The 22,280-nt window shown below is 44.7% G+C and overlaps 2 protein-coding genes across 3 annotated transcripts; one reads left to right on the forward strand and one right to left on the reverse strand.

Annotated features, from left to right (window-relative positions):
- Positions 1–1,530: 1,530 nt before the first annotated feature.
- LOC121617656 (uncharacterized protein C11orf87 homolog) lies at positions 1,531–1,968 on the reverse strand. The gene has a single exon (XM_041952857.1). The coding sequence runs from the start codon at positions 1,966–1,968 to the stop codon at positions 1,531–1,533; it is 438 nt and encodes a 145-aa protein (XP_041808791.1).
- Positions 1,969–14,745: 12,777 nt separating this feature from the next.
- psmg1 (proteasome (prosome, macropain) assembly chaperone 1) lies at positions 14,746–22,040 on the forward strand. Of its 2 annotated transcripts, XM_041952352.1 has the most exons (8): positions 14,746–14,935; positions 15,626–15,729; positions 17,461–17,600; positions 18,639–18,701; positions 19,661–19,668; positions 19,750–19,859; positions 21,119–21,249; positions 21,876–22,040. In XM_041952352.1, the coding sequence occupies exons 1-8, from the start codon at positions 14,817–14,819 to the stop codon at positions 21,951–21,953; spliced, it is 753 nt and encodes a 250-aa protein (XP_041808286.1). In that variant the 5' UTR covers positions 14,746–14,816; the 3' UTR covers positions 21,954–22,040. The 2 variants fall into 2 exon arrangements, with proteins under 2 accessions (XP_041808286.1, XP_041808285.1); XM_041952351.1 differs by having other exon boundaries at positions 19,661–19,859.
- Positions 22,041–22,280: the final 240 nt, after the last annotated feature.

A 22,280-nucleotide genomic window follows, 5' to 3' on the forward strand; every position in this document is an offset into this window, starting at 1 on the left:
TCAGTGCGTCTTCCAGGCCTGGAGCCGAGCCAAAGACTGCTTCATATTCCCGGGCCTTTCTTGCCGGGGACAATTAGGAACATGGTGTCCTGGTGCCTGGCCAGCACACTGACTGCTGCTGATTCACTTCCACTAACCTCCAATCAGACAGGCTGTGGCGCCATTACAGGGAAATGTTGAGATTAAGAATGGTGCTTCTATGGATAACCTTCATGTCAATAAATCACCCTGAAAGACTGATGGGGTCTCCACTCTGTGTGCAGGGTTCCTCATTGTGTATTCCTCAGACATGTCTCTACAGTACATGTAGGCCTGTGTGCCTCAGAATGGTTCACTGCGGGTCCTCATGCAGGTGACCCTGAGCAGATTCATGGCTCTCTCCTGGGGCGGTCATCTGTATTGTCTAGTGGAATGAATGATGGAGTGAAAATCCATGGAAACATTTGCATATTATCAAATGTCACACCTACAGTATTATACTGGATGAACAGAACAGTCAATACAGCGTGTAGGTGCACATTTGATTCTGATAAACAGGCTAAGTTTAAGATTACTGACACAGTCAAAGGATTAACATAAAGTATTTATTTATAAACTTTGAATATTACATATTTTCCTTTGATAAGGCAGATTATATGAACTCCAGAAAGATGACGTTACTGTAAAACATTCCAGCTCTCATAATGGCATACATTTACAGTGAATTCATATAATAAATGACACATCATTTCTATTAGGCCCACTATGATACAATATGAAGGATCAAAAAAAATGACTGGCTTGAACTGAAACCCTCTGCCGGAAGGACTCTCAGTTTATTACATGTCAGAGGATATATCATAAATACTCCAAAACGAAAATACTGTATTAGCGCTAAAAGTTACTATCTGACACATCGAAGAAAACAATCTTATGTGCATAACTACAGCAAAAAGTCTCGCATCCTGTCAGGCTAACTAGAGCTACAACAGATGTCTAACAGACATTGGAGGACAGTACTTTATGCAAATATGCTAAGTCACTTAATTCAAGGAAAAATTACTACGCATACAAATAAGCCATTTCTACAGCCTATATGCAGCTTTGCACTGCCTAACAGCACCACAACATCCATTATAGTCTAACTACATACTGGTAGTGTGTCAGAGGACATGCCGAGGAAGATCAGAGAGCATTATGGTCTGTGTTGTGTCACCAACTCTTAATAATTTAACACGAGCGTGTGTCACATCCCGGGGAGGATTTAAAGTTTAAACATCTCTGAGGTTTAAACAGCGTTTTAGGCTGAGGGAGAGGAGGAGGTCCAAAAGTCAAAGCAGGCAAATACTTTATACAGTTCGGTTGGCTAAATACTGGAGTACCAGGGGGGGTGTGTGGCCGCACAGCTAACACCTCTGCTCCTATTCTGCTCAGTATTCTGCATGTTTCCTACTGTGTCTAAGTCACCTACAAGCAGCAGAGAATGGGGGGAGTTCTTTGTGCCTTATTGCTTTTCCTGTTTATTCCACAGTCTCGTTCCCTGAAGTTGAGTTAACAGTCAAGCGGAACTGCGTCGTGCGCCGCCTGCTCGTCCTCCGCCGCCGCGGCCACGTCCCCGCTCTCCGCGCTCTGGCACGAGAGCTTCTCCTCGCACTTCACCGGTCGGACGATGACGCACGGCCTCACGAGCTCCCCGCTCGCCCCGGCGCGCGCCGGGCTGCGACTGTCGCGCTCGTATTCCTCCTGCGCGCGCTGGATCTTCCTGTTCCGAAGCTTCCTCTTGTGGAAGTGGAACGTTGCCAGGGAAACGAGGATGATCCCCACGAGCACGGCCACCAGCACGAGGAGCGCGAGGGTGGAGGAGAGCGGCGGAAAGATGCTGAGCTGCTCCGCGCAGGTGCCGTTATTGGCCTGGAGGAGCCCGTGACAGCGGTGCGGCGGTACCGACAGTCCCGAGGCCTCAGAGGTTCTGGCTGTCATCCGGTCCATCTTCCTCGGCCACTCTTGTCTCTCTGACCCCAGTACCCTTCGTGCTCTCCGGGCTCAGCGCGGTGCCACCGGCCCGCGCATGTGGTTACCTGCACCGAGAAGAAGACACATGAGAGCGGCTCATCCGGAGGACGCTGCCCATCACAGCACAATCAGAACCCGCCCACCAGCACTCATTAACCGGCCCAATGTGACACAATGAACACAGCGACTGAGCACCATTTAACTCTAAAGCACGACGTTAGATAAGAGCTGCCGAGCCTCAGAGAGCACAGGCCCATCCGGCGACTGTAAGATGGAAGAATACATCATCTGCTGTAATGTTCAGGCCTAACAGAAGCCACCCGCTCCGCGCAGCAGCGCGCGCACCAACAATGTCAGAGGATAATGTCCGTTTGCTCAAATGTGCAGCCTGCATGCTTCAGCAAAGGGAAAGCTTACCTGGTGAAACAGTCAGCGCGAGGAGCCGTCCGTGAGCGCAGAGCCGATAATTGGAAATGGGAAAACTGGATCACGGTGACGCATTTCAGACAATGTGATGCTGCTGCTGAGCTCCGATCACTCAGGACGCGTTGACTGCCGCAATCCGCTCAGTCCGCGTCCAGGACAGCACTTTGCAGCTAAATACTATAAATAACAGGAAAATCCTTCAGTGTGCATCAAAGTGGGCTTTAAAAATGCGATTAGAGTAGAGATGTGGTCTGGTTTTCCTAGAAAACGTCCCTCCTCCCGTCACCCGCTGCTCCACTCAGCATCCGAATGAAGAGCTGCAGCTGCATTAAAGGTCCCGTGTACCAGTCAGCTGGCAGGCTGTTTTTTCTGCACATGTGATCTGTGTATCTCCAACACCAGAGCGCGTAGCTTTCCCTCTGATACTACACCAATAAATGCTTATTGATCAGATTCGGCCCGAACCATGAATAAACCCAGAGCTGTGTGAGTTTTGATGTTAAAGGCTGGCCGGAGACCACCGGCTCCAGAGGGTGTGGTCAGTCAAATGCTGCAAACCTGCGTGATTTCAAGCGTTTATTGTGTTGGCTGTGAACGAGGCGCAGCCGTCACGCTGCCTCATTACAGTGAGTCACTGATCAGCCTTTTCCCAGAGTGCTGCACAAGGAGAGGTTTTTAGACATCACACCTCTGCTCGATGGAGACATGTCATTTCAGAGGCATTATGGGATGTGTGGTCAACATTAATGTGCATTTATCAATAATGTACAGCTGAAAATTATTAAAATCTTTTATTAAAGCAGTGCATCAGATCAAATACTGTCACCATGTTCACGCCATCCTCTGAAGCTTTATCTGCCAGGGGACCCGTGGTTAAAGTGTTCTCCAGGGGCCCGACTCTCAAAATAATTTACATCCATCTGCACCCAGATCAGCTGGACTGACAGTTTATTTTGTCCTTCTGGATCCTGTCACTTAGATAATCTTCATAGATTCAGTACAAGAAGAGAGGCTTAATGGAAGTGCAGGGGACCCCGTTAAGCTCCTGTTTTCACGTTAAAGCTACTCCTGAATAATCTATGACAGCCCCACTTTAACTTTTGGTGAAGAGATTAAACCTTTTACAGAAAAAGTCACTTGAAATGAGTCTGAAAACCACTAATTTAGACGACCGCCGGAAGGAGCTCAGCCCTGACTGAAGACTCCTGCAGCCCCAAATATAGAAGAGCTGGTGAAGGAGGACGCAGAGACGAGACGTTTCTACAACGAGGCCACACCTTGACCTACTAAAGCTGTACAGCATCCTGCAGACATAATGTATGTCACTGATACCACTTTCCCTTACAAAAAGCAATCATTCGTCTCTCTTGGTGTCACACAGGAGCTCTGCATCCTGTTACACACTCTGTGTAACATCCATGCTGCACGCCAACACTAAGCAGGCTGGAGTGTGTGGTGTGTTAACGCTGTGCGTTTGCATTCTGTCTGAGGCCGGCTCAACCTTTACAGCAATGCAACACACTCCTGGTCTGTTCCTACTCTTAACCTCATGATCAAATATTTTCTGTCATTAGAAGAAGTAAAGTGAGATACGAATAAGCAGTAAAATCCTTCCTGATAATACTACAAACCACGATGTCGTGTATGCAGTGAAGCAACTCATCTCACAAACACAGTCCATCACATTGTTTTAACACACAGATGTTTTCTGTTTCAGCTCCTGCTAAGTGGATAATCAGCAGGATTCATCCTCTGGGGACAGTGAATATCCGAACCAGTATTCAGGGCAATCAATCAATCAGCCAATCAGTCATGGAGTGTGAGGTAGTGTTCATGATGCTCTGGAGCTGGACTTCACCTCAGCATGAAGCTGCACCTCTCAGCATCAGGACAGTCAGCCTCGGTGATGCTGAAGTTTGGTGATTCTGTTGGTGTCAGCTGCTCTCAGTCTGCTGCCACAGCACATCACATGACCACCAGACCACCGAGTCCGCCGCAGAGCATCGATACCGATCGATCTGCAGAACGCTTGATTACGTTCAATACCCTCAGGGGTTTTTTTTCAGTTCAGAATCAGCATTTTTAAAATTCTCACTTTTTATAAGACCTGCACATGACAACAACAGCTTGATTAAGAACAGAGAAAGACTGAGTTTTTAGCCACTGGGGGGCAGCAGAAACAAGATGGGACCCCAACACTGACATATCATCACCTGTTCAGGTGATATGGTGGACCTGTCAGGTAACAGGTGCTTGTTTACACACCCAGCAGATGCAGAACAACGTGATCATTTATTTCGAGTCATGCTTCTGGCCACCTGGTGAGTGTAATTCACTCCCCTTTACACTCTGCTTTTGGTCTCCTCCCCTCCTGGGGGAAATATCTGGATCTTTAGCTGCTGATGCTCCTCGAGGTTCACCAGCTAGCTGCTAGCTGTGTCTGTGTGCTGTTTGGTGTTGGGCAGGTATGTGCAGCGAGTCACAAGCTGGAAAACCAAAACACTGAGCTGAAAGTGTCCAAAGAGCTGACGGAGGCTGCAGAGTCACGTGACGAGCTGCGGGGGGTTAACTGAACCTGACAAATAGCCATGGGATCCGTTGTTGATATGAAAATACTGATCATGGCCACGTAAGGTGATGGTTCATGTGCCAGGTCATGTGCTGTGACAAAAAGGGAGGTCTGGGAACTGTACCACCTCCACCTCTCTCTCCACCCTGCTACATACAGAACTCGGTGCACAATTGTTCAATATGGCCGTTTTTCCGACACAGATATCGGGATGGAATGAGATCATTCGTGGTGAAAGATCTGCAGCCTGATACTGCAGATGACCAATCAGGGCCTCAAAAGGAAGCTGGCTCTGATCTCTTCTTGGACTGGGCCTCAGTCCAGTCTGAGGTGCAGCGGGACCCCCAGGTTGTAGCAGCTATCGAGTACCTCTACATCCTCTGATGGAGGCAGAGAACAGGGGAGTCCTCTCCCTCCTGAACTCCACCACCAACTCACTGAGCTCAGGGGTGTCGAGCTGCAGGTGGTTCAGTCCACATCGATGCACAGTCCCGTCCTCGACACCTCGGGATTCAGCGTCCGGGGGGGGCGCTGATACAGCAGAGTCATCAGGGAGGCGAGGAACCGCTGACTGTTACATCTGAAGGACAGGAATGTGACGATACATGTGGGATTCATGCTGGATTTATGTAGAGTACCACATGTTTCTCTGCAACCAGTCTTGATCCCAGACATTTGTCATCATTAGTTATGACGTGTTTCTTTTTGAATTAATTAATATAAATGACTTATTACGCTGCAGCGGCTCATCTGTCGTCTCAGTGAAGTCTAGTGGAGGGTTACAGCTTCAGACGTTTGTGATTTCAAAGAGTTCTGCGGGTTTAGAAACTCTCCAACCTTCAGCAGTGAGCTGGGAGGAAATGTTAAGATTTGGGGGGGGAGTCTGTCTGAGTGTTACCTATAAATGGAAGCATAAATCTTAGAAGTCTGACTTTTTACTCAAAAGTAAGATTTTTATCTGAGTAATAGATTTTGCAGCGTAGTGCTTCAGTCAGAGGAGATCACAATGCAGCGTGATGCTGCTCCCTGCATATTTATGGCGGCGCGCAGGAATAACAGATAAAGCAAAGAGCAACGTTTAATCAGATAAAGGCCGCTGTGCTTCTTTGTATTCGTGCCACAAAGATTCTCACAGTAATTCTCCAGTCCTGCCTGTGGACATGCTCCATCACCAGCAGGGCTCCATGAAAAATGAATGGCCTTGGAGGGAGTGTGGGTCCCTGGATGATGAAGTCGCTGTAGATGAGTGCATACTGAAAGATTTATACAACTATTCATGCACAGTTTAAAGCGTGGCATATGTTTGAGGGCTGTTAAATGGAGAGTGATTATAGCACTTATTTTAATATTCATACAGGTCCCCCCAGTGTCCCAGGTCAAAGTGACCCACATTAGACCAGGTACCAAACACCATCCACAGAGGGGCCACGGCTATTCATCTTCATAAGCTTCAAATAAATGGAATTATTTGTTATATAAAAGATTCGACCTCTCTGGGGCTCTGGAGGTCGATTTAAACTCACTGCATTTTTTCTGCTGGGTTTTGCTTTGCAAAGAAGAAGAAGTGTCGTCACCTCTAAAGACAAAGGTATTTACACCTGGTGGAGTCAGCAGAGCCTCTGCTTCAGTGTGTTTTGTGTATCTTTGCAGTCTTGGCATGATGAATTGTGTAAATGGAGATAATGGCGTCTCTCTTTGAGAGGCTGTCGTGGCGTCGTACTCGCTTGTGCACACAAAACATGATGGAGTGCTTGTGTGAAGAATGAAAAGAGAAGTTTGAAGCCTGTCCAATTTCACTGCACACTGTGCTCCACCTGCTCAGCACCAAGCAGCAGGTGTTTCAGCTCTTTCTCCGCCTGCTGACGAGGCTGATGACAGAGCGAACCACAGCTGCGACGATGTGGCCGGCAAAACCAGAACCAGGAGCTGAAGGACGCTGAAATGTTCTGCAGAGCTGTTTTGCAGGTTTAAATGTTAATATAAAAAGGTTTTTTCTTTAAACCTGCGATTACTTTTTTTAAGACATTTGGGCACCTTTTAGGCTGATGAGGTGAAATTGTTAGCAACGTTAGCATTCGTTAGCATAGTGCTTGTGGCCACCTGGTAATATAAGTCTGACATCTGCTCTACTTTTAGGCCTCCATCAACGCCTGAGAGAAATATCTAGTAAAAAGTGAAAGTACTCATTATGCATAACAGCCCGTTTCAGAATGGAGTATTTCATATTATTCTAAGTTATAATTACTGATGCATTCATGTGTGTATCACTGAAATGTTGCAGCTGAGCACAGTGGAGCTGATTTTAATGACTTTATATGCTGCTGGGTAGCTTGTGAATGCCTCCCAGAGGATCAATAAGGTCTCAAGTTACAGCAATACATCATATTTATCTGTTGATTATATTTTGTATTATTAATCTCACTCTGCAAAGTAATTAAATGTATCGAATACAGAGGAGTACAAAGTAAAACGTATTTGTATTTCTGAATTGTAGCATAAACATACCTCAAAATTGTACTTGAATACTTGAGTACATGTACTTAGTTACATTCATTTTCCTCTGTTGGTGACGCTGAACATTATGAGTCTGCCTGTTATTGAGCCACGCTGTTCAGACTGCAGCTTGTGATAATCAGGATTATGAAGTATAATGAGAAAGGTTTGTGAGGTGAATGCTGAACACATATTGATGAACACACTGCTGTCCACTCATTGTGTGTGTGTGTGTGTGTGTGTGTGTGTGTGTGACACTGTGCATCTCCATATGAAGGAGCTGATATCTTTAAAGCTGCAGGCCATCTCCAGGCAGGAGCAAACCTCTTGATATTCTTTCCACGCACACACCACTGCTTCCACTGCAAGTCTCTGTCAGCAGAATTGCTAATGAATTGCACAAAAGCTGGTTTACCATGCATGCACTCATGCATGCACACACACACACACACACACACACACACACACACACAAAGACCAACTTTCCTTCTGTGCACAACAGAAATGGCTTCAGGAAAGAATGAATGAGGCTCTTGCACACGCAGAGAGGAAATGTCTTCCGCAAATTGATTTTTCTGCTTTCTTAATGATGACCCTGTCACCAAGCACTAGTGTGTGACAAAGTGTGTGCATTCATTATGTGAGGATTTTAGATTTTTGCATTCTGAATGAAGACATACAGCCAACGTGGGTTGTTCCTCTTGTAAATGGCCGTACTGGATGGTGACGGTAGAGGCAGAGATTGGAAACATGGGGACAGAGTGTAAAAAAGGCCCTGAGCCTGAACTGAACCGTGGATGTTGCATTAGCCACGAGGCGATCAGGACGTCTGCCTGGAGAGATTGAATATAAGCATATTTAAGGTCTGCTTGAAATGTGGTGAACTAAAAAAACTAATGCTTTCGCCCCTCATGTCTGACTCTGGAGTCTCTTTAAGAGGATCTCATCTTCACAGCCAGTACGGACGAGAGAAATCATTACAGCCGCTAATAATGCTGCCGACATACATGAGAACTGCTTTAAAATAGACTGAGAATAAACGTGAACCAGTCCTTTAAAATGTTGTTGGCGCTGTGTCTGAGAGGTGTTGATTGAGCTGGGGGTCTCTGCAGCCACACACACATTTCTCAGCACTGGCTTCATGTTTTAACACTCTTCACACAGTCCTGTTGCAGCTCACGATGCACGAATGCGACCGAGACATCCAGACAAACATGCATGACACGGCGCCATCGGTTTTAGTCTTCGTTTGGAAAAGCAGTTCAGGTGTGTGTGAAATGCAGCGTAACTGTTGTTTTCCAGCATATTCCAATTTACCATTTAGAGCCAAGAGAATGAAAAAAGAAAGAATTACAGCTGTTACTCTAGCCTGTGTGGCTCATTGATCCTTTATCGGACTGAGGTTTGAATACCAGCAGTCTAACTGTGTATTGATGAGTCCGTGGTGCTGAAGCAGCAGATGGATTTCTAACTGAGCCCTTTTCTCTCAGCCCCTTCTGTCTGTTTCATCCTGGATCTACAACATTTTCTTAACTATAGACTACAAACACTCTTTGGTCACACCTTCAGTCCTCTCCTGTAGCACCTGACACCATCTGCAGATACGTTCAGCTGACAAACCAGGTGTTAGGACTGAGGATGCGAAGGGAAGACGTAGAGACGGAGCAGGAAGGTCACGTCCTGAAACACAGAGGACTCAGCTACAGGCCACCGAAGGCAAATAAATCCATGAAGGCAGCAGCAGGGAAGCCGATGTCTCCCAGACTGCTGTTTTTACCGGAGTCATATTTAGATTAATAAAAAACGAAGCAACGCTCCCTTTTTAAATGTCTGTGTGTCGTTGGGTCCTAACAGTTTGTCCATTAATGTAGAACTCAACACATTTTAATCACACGCCTCCTTTACAACAGCATTATGTGAAACGTGAACATGAAACCTTTTTCAAAGATGAATGAAAAAGAAGAGTAAAATGAAAAACTATTAAAAATCATGTAACGTGAAGGACAGTCTTTGTAAAACTGGGTCAGATTTGCTCAACAGTTCTAAAGCGACTTCTAGAGAGAGTCGCTGAGAGGCTGAGGCCGGGCTTAACGGAAAAAATCACTGAAATACAAAAATATATTTTACAATTTTATTTCCGGAAAAAAATGATCAACTTATTATATCGTGCACAAACTCTTAATTAAAGTGATCACAGGGATCAAGGAAATAGCCGTCAACAAAAAATACGGCGACCCTGCTCACCCTCCCTCGCTCTCTAGCCACACACCCCCAAAGAAAAGGTGAGCAGGTGCTTATGTTAACTTAATATCCCCGCCCATACCCACCTGACCTACATATTCCCTCATCAACAGAATCACACAAACCTAATCAATAACAAAACCAACATTTCTACCAACACACCTAGAAAAACCCTTCAATTCATTCATGGCTCCTACAAGTTCTTTGTGTGAATGATCCTGTTTGTTTCCCTCAAAGTGTTTCCTGTAATCTTCAATCAATCAAAGTTTTTTAAGTCTTCTTCTCAATCATTACTAATATCATCAGCATCACTCTGCATTCACCTGAATAATAACTGTATTAAATTGGACATTAGTCTATCGTCAGAATTTTTGGGTATTCTCAAAATCGTTAAACCATAAAACTGATAAATTATATAATTAATAGTGAAAACTTCATCACAAACCGGACACGTGCCAACTTCCTGGAAGGACGCCACCTTAAAATGTTGGTCCTAAAAAAACCACAGTGCACCCTGGGAATTATTTTGGCCCAACATGTTCATCAACAGCATGCTGGAGACGGCTCAGTGAGGGGGAGTTAATTAAAACAAACTGTTCTCCCCCAAACGGGCTGGTGAAGAGTGAACGTCCACGCTGTCTCCAGCTGGTTTATATAAAACACTCGTACGAACATTTTTCTGCACAGTTTGATCGTTGCATCGATCTGGCGGCCGGTACGTCATCGGCGGTTCACCTTTCCCACCCACCTCCAGGCGCCGCGAGTGTTATCAGAGCCCCGCTAGCATTTGCACACAAGTTCATGTGATTAATCCCACACCACGCTCAGAAGCGATCGCGCCCCCGGTTGACGAACAATCCCGTTCCTAAGCAACTGATCCTCTCTGTGTGGGGTTTGCATGTTCTCTGTGTGTCTGCGTGGGATTCCTCCAGGCACTTTACTCTCCTCCCACAGTCCACAGACATGCAGCTCAGCCGGAGTGAACGCTTTAAATTAGACCTGCGACTGAACGTGACTGTAAGTAGGTGGTCTGATGGGGCGGGTGCATCGGGACGGGTGTGTAGGAGAGGCTCCCTCCCTCCCTGACAACTGTAGATATACAAATAAATGATGGTGATGAACACTCAAAGGCCTCGTGTAGCACGTTCTTAATGACCTCTCCAGTTTCATGCTTCTGTAGACCAGGTGCTAAGAGCTTATAAATATTCCTCCCAAAAAAAGCCTGAAGCCCTGCTGGTGTTTCTTATTCTGATGTTCATTAGCCCCCACAGAGAGACCCTTCATTTACTTTGCCAACAATAGAAGCTTTTCCCGCAGAGCAGGTCCAGAGCTGAACAGATTAGTCCCTGAGGGAACACGGCTTTGCTCAGTAAACTTCATCACGATCTGACAGTTAGATATTGATTTTCCTCTTAATGAATATTTGGGGGAACGGTGGCACCGAAAGGTCGGGTCACCTCGTGTCTCCGTGCCCTCCACGGCTGAAGTCTCCCTCTGGACCCGGAACTAAACAAAATACTCATCATATCGCTGCTGCTGATCTTCTGAATCTCCTGTTATGATTTCGCGTCAGCTGACGTCGTCATCGTCGCTTCTGTCAGCGGCCGAGCTGAGAAACCTTCAGCAGCTGAAGTCTGTGTGTTTGCCGGAAACTCAGCTCATCTGCTGTCAGTCTCAAACACCTCTGATGTCATCGTCACTGCTGTGACTCCTCATTGCTAAATAAAACGGACTCATTACTGTTAGAATTGGTCGCACACTTGTTTCTCTTTGCTGAATTATTTGTTTCGAACACGCTCAGCACTGCAGCAGCCGCTGTGGATCAAACTGCTGCGACACAAACTGTGCTCAGTGATCTGTCAGACTTCATGATTTGTTTTCTCACTCAAGCGTCAGCAGCAAAACTCTGTGTATTTACAGCCCATTTCACACAACACATCACAAAATTACTCCCAATTAGACTGCACTCTGCCACAAAGCACTGCATCTGCAACAAATAGCAAAAGGAAAATACACGAACTGCTAACCGGGCCAAAAAAACACTGGACGCCTCATTTCACTCCTGGATGGCTTCGATAAAAGACCTGGACCAGGTGAGACAAGGAGGCAACACGGGACAAAAGAGCGATGTGGATGCTGTGTGTCTGCAGCTCTGCTTTTTATTCTCCTACAAAACAGAACAAATGATTCAGCAAAGTTAAAATAAAGCCAAGTTAAACATGTTTCAGGATTCTGATTCATCTCTGTAACACACTAATCCGCCCGGTAACCAGGCGCCATTCTTGCTTTGTGTAAAGGAGGTATCATAACACTACCGTTTGTTGGTTTTCTATTGAGTCCTCAGCTCAGGGTAATTCAGGAAACACTTGTTAGCATTTAATTGATTATGAGGCTGTTCCTGATTCCTGATGATGAAGTGTTTCCAATTTCATTAGAAAAGCCAGTCTGAGGCTCATCACGTGCTAATGGCTGTGATTAACTCAAGCTAAAGACACAAACAAATAAAAACGGTCTGCGGCATCAGAAGTAACTTCTGCTGTATCTTCATATGAGGCAATATGTCAAAAAGTATATAGAAATGTAATAAAATCTCTTTTCGATGGCAGGTGTCACAGAGAAATAAACTAATTTGTGCAAACAGATGAATAATTCATGCTCTCCAATTTAAAAGCTGCATGCACAAACTTAATTTGTGCACACATGATTTAACAGACAGAATGTGAGTGTTGGGATAAAAAGTCTGGGAGGAGGAGGAGGAGGAGGAAGAGGAGGAGGGACTGCCTTTCTGTAATTGAACCGCTGTCCATTAAAATGTCTGTGCGTGTCCCTGCCAACCAGCATGGGGTCTGGCCAACAGGAGGGATGTGGTGCTCTTGACCCAGGTGTCGGACAGACGGACAGATGGAGCGAGTGACTTTCACCCCCATCGGCTGCTGTCGGGGCAGGTGGGGACAGACAGGCTCGTGCTGGACGTCCTCTGACTGTCCTGCTAGCTCTTTTAACAGTCGGTGAGATGCTGGCGTGCCTCTCTTGTTGTCTTCAGCCAGGAGGCCTCAGCGTTAAGCTGCAGAGCCTCCCTCCCACGCCTCCTCCCTCCCTCTACTATCAATTATATTAACAGCAGCCTCGAGCTCCCCCCTAGCATGTTGCTCCATATTGTGACAGGAAACCTTTCTGCTGTTACTTTATGGCCTCCTGCTACATTATTGCTCTGCAACAGTAATAGAGCGTGCTCTCCATTCTACTCCAGGCTTTGCCCGACTATCCAATTTGTCTTTCCAACACTGGACATTTCCTGGTGACGATGAAGTATTTTTATGGCCGTGCTGATGTCATCACATTTCTGTTTGTCCCAGTCATCTCCCAGGGCACAGCTTACAGGAAAATGAATTATACAACACAATGGACCGGATGGATGTTCTGCAGTCGACTTGAGGCCAATTTGCCCCGACATGACTTGGCTGATGTTTCCAGCGAGCTGTGCAGCCGGAGACGACCTGCCAGCATCGCTTAACAATTGTGTTTTCCTGCTTTCTTCCACTCGTGTTAATTATGTATCACCGCTAAGAAGCTGGAGGAGTCATGTGATGTGTCAAGTGTGCCCTTGATTGACACAAGGGCCAGAAATAACACATCAAGCAATCCTACGCTAATTGTGAGTCATATTGGAGGACCTTTGCATTGTGTAACCACACACCATGTGAATCCACCAGGGAGCTTTAAATCATTCATTGATTTAAGTGAGCTGCTCAGGCTGAAATATGTTGGACAGGCAGTACTCATGCATGCCGCCCGCAGCTCTGAGCTTCCCTCAGGGACGGTGGGAAGCGACTGGTGTTTCAATGGTGGCTCAATTCAAGCCGTTTCTGTGCATTTCAAATATTTAGTCAGATTTTATTTGTTGGAGTTTTTATCACAGTAAAAATTCTGCTTATAGAGCAGGCGAATCACATGCTCATATGTACACTGAAATAGTTACTGATTGCTGTAATCATTCCTCCTCTTCATACATGGTCCTGAGAAGATTCCCTCCTCATGTGATTCCAGTTTTAGAGATTCAAAATGCTTTCTGCAGTTTAACTTAATATGAGGCTTCAGCACTTCCACGTCTCCCACACACATTTTCAGCGTCTGACAACTCCGTCCAGTATCATATAAGCGAGTATTGATTGAACACTTGAAAAGATGGGAATATATCCTTTAATATAATGGGAGGTATGACTAAGTCATGAGTCATTTGGTCCTTTTAATTTAGCTGGAGGATATTTACAAGGTGCAGCTCAAGCACCAGGTATATATACAGCACACACACACACACACACACACACACACAGACACACACACACACATAGTGAGTGGACATCAATATGTGTTCAGCATTCACCTCACAAACCTTTCTCATTACACTTCATAATCCTGATTATCACAAGCTGCAGTCTGAACAGTGTGGCTCAATAACAGGCAGACACATAATGTTCAGCGTCACCAACAGAGGAAAACGTAGTTTCTGTCACTGGGTTTGTACTGTGAATGCATTTACTCAAGTATTGTATTTGGGTACAATTTTGAGGTGCTTGTGCTTTACATTTTATGCTACTTTGTATTTCTACTTCACTACAATACACTACTAGATTTATTTGATCATTTTATTTTATTTGCAGATTCATGTTAATAATACAGAATATAATCAACAAATAAATGATGTTTTGTTGTGGATTAAGGTAAGATAAGACTTAACTGATCGTTGGGGTGACCCAGCAGTATATCAAGTAATTAGAATTAGCTCTGCTTTTACTTTTTCTATCAGTATTTTCATGCATTACTGGACCTGATCATATACTGCACCAACATATTTTAAGGTGTATCATATAAACAGCCTTTTAATGGCATTTTCTAGTGTTAATGAATATATTTTTTATTTTATCTTATATTGTCTTAGTTTTAGTTTGTCGAAATGACGTTTGTATTGTGAAGGATTCCGGTATGAGGGCTTTTAGTTTGAAGGGGTGTTGCTGACGGCGGAAGTGACGGATGTCATGGTCGCGGGACTGAATCTCTAACCAAACTTTCGTTTTACTCTGCACACCCAGTGATTATGGCGACGTTTTTCGGTGAAGTTTTGTCGGTGTATTCTCGGGCCGTGGAGGAAGATGACGAGGACCTCGATGAAAACGAGGAAGATGAACAAATCCGCAGAGAACTGGAGGAAAAGAGGTAAATAACGGTAGCCAGCTAGCATTGCGACCGGAAGTTGCAAGTAGGAAAGCATGGAAATATTAGATTAAGTGACGTTTAACAGTTTCATTCGGTAAATTAAACTGCCAAAATTACATTTTAGACGTAAAGTTATGTGTGACCTTGATACTCGCAGTTCCAAATGTTTTTTTAGTACCACACGCCACAACTCGAAGTAACATCTGTCCTTGGCTCCAGCGTTAGCTAGTTAACGTTAGCTAACATGACACATGAAATCTCGGTAGCCGCCTCCTCCTCCTCCCTATTCAACACTTATAATCACCATGGAAACATTTGACTTCACGAGATAATTACACGCTCTTACACTAGTTTGTGTAACACACTATAATGTAGCTGTAAGTACATAGAAATATTTGAATGTACAGGATGTGTCATCAATTACAGTTTAGCAATATTTCCACCTGAAAAGTGGAAAAAAAAATACTCATATCTCAGAATTATTCCCATGTACAGTACTTGCACCTTGTTAGTGGAGGGTGTTCTGGTTATTGTGGCCATATGGACTGAAGAGGATTGATTTGAGCAAAGACTGTGTAAATAATACAGTATGAGGGAAACTTAGAGACTCAGCAGGTGGGACTCAGTAAAATCTTACAGTGTTTAGCTGTAACTGCTCCTCCTCCTCTAACCCTCATCACTCTTCATCAGGGAGGTTCATCTGCACTGGAGCCCCGAAGTCTCCGAGTCGCTCAAGTCTGGAACCAAGCTGCAGTGTTCAGACTTCGTCCTCGCTGTGGGACACAACGCTGCCAGTAAGTGTCTGCCTGCAGCGTCCTGAGTCTGATCAGCTGTGCACGAAACCTGTGATGAGTCCTTCCAACACGGCTGATCGAATGAGACTGCAGCGATCACCTGTGAGGTGAACATAGACAAATCCAGCGACGTCAGCACTGCAATAACAGATCTCTAAGATTATTTTTACATCAGCTTTTAAAAATAATCTCAGTCATGAGCAAATATTTTGGCAACAAACACAATTTATTCAACATGATATGAACATGATCCAAAAAAGAACTCCAGAGCTTCATTCAAAGTGTTGACATTTGAATGCATTTTTTCTGGCATTTCTACACAGTTGCAGATGAACATGAGGCAACACTAATATTATGAGTGTTTTATAATTTGTAGTATTACATTCTGACGGTGGCTGCGGACGAGTGTTTCCAATAACTCAAAAGACAAAATTTACTGAATGCCTGCATGAATTTATGTTGATGAAACTGATGAGTTCTATTCATTAAGACAAGGTGATTTATTAAAAAAGACTCATTTAGAAAAGGAATGACTTCACATCACTTTATTTAAGTTGATAGTTTTGTTTGAGGATTTTTTTCAAAGGGTGATGATGTCATAAAATATCAATGGGAAACCTCAATCGAAGCCGACATTTGGTACAGTCCCTCTACAAACCAGCACACTTTAAAACCCAATTTAAACTACAGACACAGTTAATATGAATAGAAGCAACTTTACAGCTTCAGCATGTATGATTGAGATGTGATGGATGTACATCGTAGAAGAGAATGAGATGTGAGCCACAGATGTTACATATATATAATATATATATTACTGTTTCTCCCACACACAACAATGTTGGGCTTGGGAATGATGTTTGTTAGAGGCCACTAAAAACAGAAATATTCCTTAAACGGTGTTTTGTATTTAACATCCTTGTCTGGACAAATGGAGTGAACCACACACTGTGTACTGTTTGGTAAAGTAAGGCTGGATTTTTAACTACAGACTTTCTGACCAACGTCAGTGTGATTTGCATTGTTAATTTAACTCAGATGTAAAATTTCTGTTCATGTGAAGGTTAAACAAACAGGATATACCGTGTAAATGTTTCACCTGTACAGGTGTTGGACATATTTCTTTAACTGTTTCCCCTTGCTCCCATCCTTTAAGCTAAGCTAAGCTAACCATGTCCTGACTCCAGCTTCGTACTTATGGACGTGATAAATTAGTGTATTTGCTGAAATGCTGAATTATCCTCTGAGCAGTTAAACTGTTTCCTGCTGGGTGTTTGTGTTCATGATGAATTTCTCACTTGATGTTTATGGTTTTTCTCTTGTGCTCTGTTGTCTGTGTTCAGGCTCTGTTAATGCACAGTAATCACAGATCTGTCTCACAGCAGTGGTTATTAATAGTGAACATGGCTCCATTCCATCCAGTTTGTCAGGAAACCGTCAGTATGTGTTGCTGGAACAGCCACTGTAAATGTAAAGCAGCCAGCCATTAATGTGGTAAAGCTGCAGCTGCTGATTAGAGTCATCATCAGTTAATCTGCTGATTGTTTGCTCAGTTAATCATTTGTTTTGGTTGTAAAATGTCAGAAACTTGTGGAAAATGTCCGTCACAGTTTGGCTGCACAGGCTGATGATGTTTGCCATCACATGAGGCAAAGAAAAGCAGATCTCCTCCATTCATTTCTTCAGCTGTCCAGATATACATATGAGCTGTGTTCTTGTGTCTGTCCTCAGGGTTTCTGTCAGTGTACGTCCTCACCTCCGCAGGCTGGGACACAGTGGGACATGCATCCGTGTGGAACGAGAGGAGCCGGCCTGGACAGACCGGCGAGGAGTCAGCTTGTGTTTTCTACAGACAGAAGGACAACCCGTCAGTGAGTGACACACTGAGCAGCATGAGAGTGTGGCATGATGAGTGCCACAGGAAGCTCACTGAGTTCAGTGATCTGATCCTCAGTTTGATTTTTAGATATTAAGAACGCTTTATAACAGCTGTGCCCAGTTCAGGGTCAAGCCTGAGACACCTGAATAAACTGCAGAAATCTAAGGACTGCAGATGCTTCCAGTGATGCTAGAAATGAATCAGAGAAATAAGAACAGTTTGTTGAAGCTGTTTATGACACAAATCAATCCAACACAGTTTCAGCCTCAGATCTCACATCAAGTCCTAACTGATCTGAAACAGCAGCGTTTGCACCTTTAATGCATTTCAAGAACAAAACATGAAATCCTTCTTCGGCTTCTCGCAAAGTCAGCCGTGACTCACAGAATTAAAGATTGTTGCATCGCTGTCAGACTGCAGAGTTACAACAGGCCGGTCAGGTGTGTGTGTGTGGTTGTTTTCTAACAGCCTGCTGTCGTCGGCACGTGATTTAATCAAGATAAACATGGTGAATGGCCGTGTGTGATAGCACTGAGCTGCAGAGGAAGCTTCAGATTGATCACCTCTCTGTCCTGCTCGAGCCTTTCATATGTTATGAAGCAGCTGTGGACAACAGATACTGGAACACCCATCCGTTCATTTACATACGACTGATTGGCTGAAAACACAACTTTCATTTTTAAAGCTGACTGAAACCAACAAAGGTCCCGGCAGGACGGGAGGAGGCTGAGCTGTCAATGTTACAGAGCTGCAGCGATTAGTCCATTGAAAGGAAATTAATCAGAAGCTTTTCTGATCATTGATTAATTAAGTCAAGAAAAAACACCCAACATTCGGTTCTCAAATGTAAGAATTAGCTTCTTTTCTGTCTTACGTTAGAGTAAATAAAATATTTCTGACACCAAAAGTGTTGGAGCTTTTTGGACCTTTCTTTTGTCATCCATCAGCATCATTTCAGTTACACTTGTATGTTTCAGACAGACGGCTTTAACCCACTAATGTTCCATGAAACGTCTTATTTTCCCCGAAGGTTTTGATTTGCCAAGTGACGTGCTACGTTGCAGAGGACCAGCTTCATCAGTGGACAGAAAAGGTACGTTTATACTCCAAAAACTGATTTAATTCTAAATATTTAGGCCAGCTGCCCCTCGTCAGCCTGCTGACAGATTTACAGCCAGGGCGGTTTCCTGCATGCATGGACACAACAAGGCAACAACTAGACGAGTTTACTGGAACATATGAGCTCAGACTCTGGTGGTAAAGAAGAAACACGCAGAATCATTCCCCTGTTTCACCGTCAGTGCTGCCGCCTCACAGTCAGAGTTACTGAGCTTTGTGATTACACACATACTCAGCGGCCACTTCGTTAGATACACCTGTAAGTTCATGCAGATTTCTGGTTTGCCAATCATGTGGCAGCAGGTCAGTGCATTAAAGCATGCACACATGATCAGGCGGTTCAGTTGTTTTTACAGACCAAACATCAGAATGTGGAAGAAGTGCCGTCTTCATGGCTCAGGAATGAGAGTTCACCGAGGTGGGAAGAGCACAAAGGCTCAGCTGGAAAACTGGACATCAGACGAGTGGAGGAACGCCACCTGGTCCGAGGGTGGAGTCAGTCTGTAAACAACACGAACGCATGGATCCGTCCTGCTGTTTGTCAAAGCTCCAGGCTGCTGTTGGCGGAGGTGTAATGATGTCGGGATTCATTCCTCAGCTCACATCAGACCTCAGTGGAGACTGGTTCAAATATCACAGCCTGCTCCATTATCAGTGCTGACCATGTGATTCCCTTTGTGGCCACAGTCTACGCATCCTCTCGTAGCTGCTAACACAGCGTGTCGGCACAAGTCAGCCCACCTGACGATGCGTTCAGTGTCCAGCAGAACAGAATACCCACAATACGAACAGTAGCTGTACGTTAGTCTTCTGGCCCATTTCAAGCATCGGTTCCCACATCGTTAGATCCCAGTGGTTAAACATGCAGGTGTTTTTCCTCCTGCTGACGGTCTGTCGTCTGTCTGTCGTCTGTCTGTCGTCTGTCTGTCGTAGGTTTTTGACTGCGTGCAGCACAGAGAGCTGAACGTGACTGTGCTGTCAGACAGCTCCGTGGCCGAGTTCAAGTCGGCCGACTATCTGTGCTGCAGCTCGGCTCCCTTCCTGCGCTCTCTCCACACCGGGGCTTTCAGCGGTCAGCCTGGCTGCCGGTCGCTGGAGCAGCCCAACATAGTGACTGGACTTCCAGCTGCAGGTACGCCTCCAGACTAACACGTCACATGACCTGGACTCCACCGGCCGGGTTCTTCTCTCGTCTCCTCTCACATTTGCAGACACACACACGACACTTGAAAGCTGTGCGGCTCTGCTCTCCTTCTCGTTTCCCTGGTCTGTAACGAGAGTGATGCCTGTGGAGATTTGCAGAAGGGCAGCTTTCTTCTTGCAGATGATGCAGGAAACATTCACATTGAACCCACCAAAAAGAAAAAAAACAGCTGTCCACCTCGCTTGAAAAAAACTCTCTGTGCTCGTGGTCAACCTTTCTTTTACGTTTATCAAGAGGAAAACTTCCAGATACACATTCTGCATCAAATGTTCAAATGAAGAAATTATTTACTAAGATGTTGCATTTCTTCCTGACATGACTCATTAATATTAAAGTAGACTGATGACATTCAAAAGTGTTTGCTTATATTCAGTGATAACAGTCGGCCTTATGGTACCAGCAAACATCTGGTCAGTGGCCTCTGACAGTGTTTGATATCAGACTGATGACTGTTGACAGCTCTGCGTTGTAGCTGTTTAAGCTAACGTTAGCTTCACAGACTGCAGCACAGCTCTGAATCATGTTTGACTCAAAGCTTTTATGTTAAACGACGTTATGATGCGTTAAAAAATTTAACCACAAAACAACCAACAACAACAGCAACAAACTACAAAGGTGATGTTTGATGAGCGGAACTCATTTGCATCATTTCCTCTTTTCCAACTTTACAATCAGAGGTCCCAGATACCATGTGGGGGTTCAGGGCTGTGATTGGTCAGTGTGGGCTGCTTGTGTTTCCTGCTTCAAGTGTCTGTGAAGTGAAATGATGCTGCCTTGATGCAAATGAAGGAGTGTAAACATTAAAGCGTGGTGCTGGGGCTCCATGAACCTTTGTGTTGACTGTAAATCCAGCTTTAGTCCGATTCTCTTCTCTTCCTGTCGTGTCCTTGAGCGAGTGTGTGTGTATAAACTGTAAGTCGCTTTGTACGACAGCGTCTGCCAGCTGAATAAAATGTGGGGCCATTAGGCTCCTCTCCACTCTGAGCACACGCAGTCTCGCATCCTGATGTGGTAGTTTCGGTGCCAGCGTTCTCAAAGACCCCGAAAGTCCAAACAAACAGATGCATCATCGGGATAAACAAGTCGAGAACACAAAGGGCCTTTAAAGTCAAAGCGTCTTCATCGACGCTGATCGTTTGCAGTCATGTGATCACCTGACGTTCTTCTTCTTTGTGCTGTTTCATCAGTACTGAACCACTGCGAGGTCCACCGCATCGCCGCTGTGGTTTACCAGTGTTACAGTGATGTCATCGGCCCGGACTCTGTCACCATGGAGACCTACAAGCCCGCACTAACCAAACTGGGCAAGTCCATACAGGTGAGCTGCTTTTCTTTCTGTATCTGAGAGGTCTGTCGAAAGGTGAGAGGTCAGAAGGAGCAGCAGGACAGACGCTCCGCTCATCTAACTGATGTTTCATTATTCAAGGCTCAGAATACGCTTGGATTAGACTGTACTCCTTGAAAAATGCTTGATTTTCAACAAAAGCCCAGATATTTTCTTATTTATTTTCTTATTTTATTTATTGCTTTTCTGCCTGTTCACTGAATTACTTTGTTTCAAGTATCATTTAATGTCAAAGAGGAAGCTGAGTTTTTAGTGAATGATTCCAGTATGTGATCATCAGATGAGTTCATCAGTGTCTTCAGTGTGATCAAAATAAATATTTATTTTGCACTTTCCTGAACAATGTCAGAGGGCTTTAAAGCACAAAAACACAATGCACAGTTTGTTCATCAGCGACGTGATGAACGCTGGGCAACACGCAGGCCTCCACGTCATAGTTCACCTGATCTCACAGAAGTCTGCTGGAGTTTTCAGAGGACTTGAACGTCACTCACCATGGCGACGGGGAATTGAACGCGTGCTCGTTAAATCGCGACTGAAATGCATCTGAAGTGTCTCTCTAAGCTCTTATCTTCCTGCTTCTCTCTTTGTCTCCTCAGTTGGACTCGTCTCCGAGCACAGACGTCCTCCGCAAGTTTGTCACAACCACCAACATTCAGAGTAATCTGTATATCTGAAAATGGACATGTTGTACACTGTGCAGTGCAATTGAACTCTATTTTCCTGTGGTAAAATACTGTTGTTTTTAATAAAGAAATTAAGTAAAGAAATCTTTTGTTTAAATGTTAGTAGTTCAATGATTTACTTTATATTGTTTTCCATCCATCAAGAAGTCCTTTAGTTTCCAAAGGGGGGTGGAAATGCCATGCACGATTTTGCTGTTCTAACTTATGATTTAAGAATTGATGAATGAATCACATGCTGAGAAGGACCACAGTGTGCCTGCATCATCAATTCAGTCAAAGAACAAGCAGACACATGTTCTAAAAGGGTTCAACAAGGCC

Source organism: Chelmon rostratus, chromosome 14 (genome assembly GCF_017976325.1).
Source record: "Chelmon rostratus isolate fCheRos1 chromosome 14, fCheRos1.pri, whole genome shotgun sequence".
In the NCBI taxonomy this organism is placed as follows: Eukaryota; Metazoa; Chordata; class Actinopteri; order Chaetodontiformes; family Chaetodontidae; genus Chelmon; species Chelmon rostratus.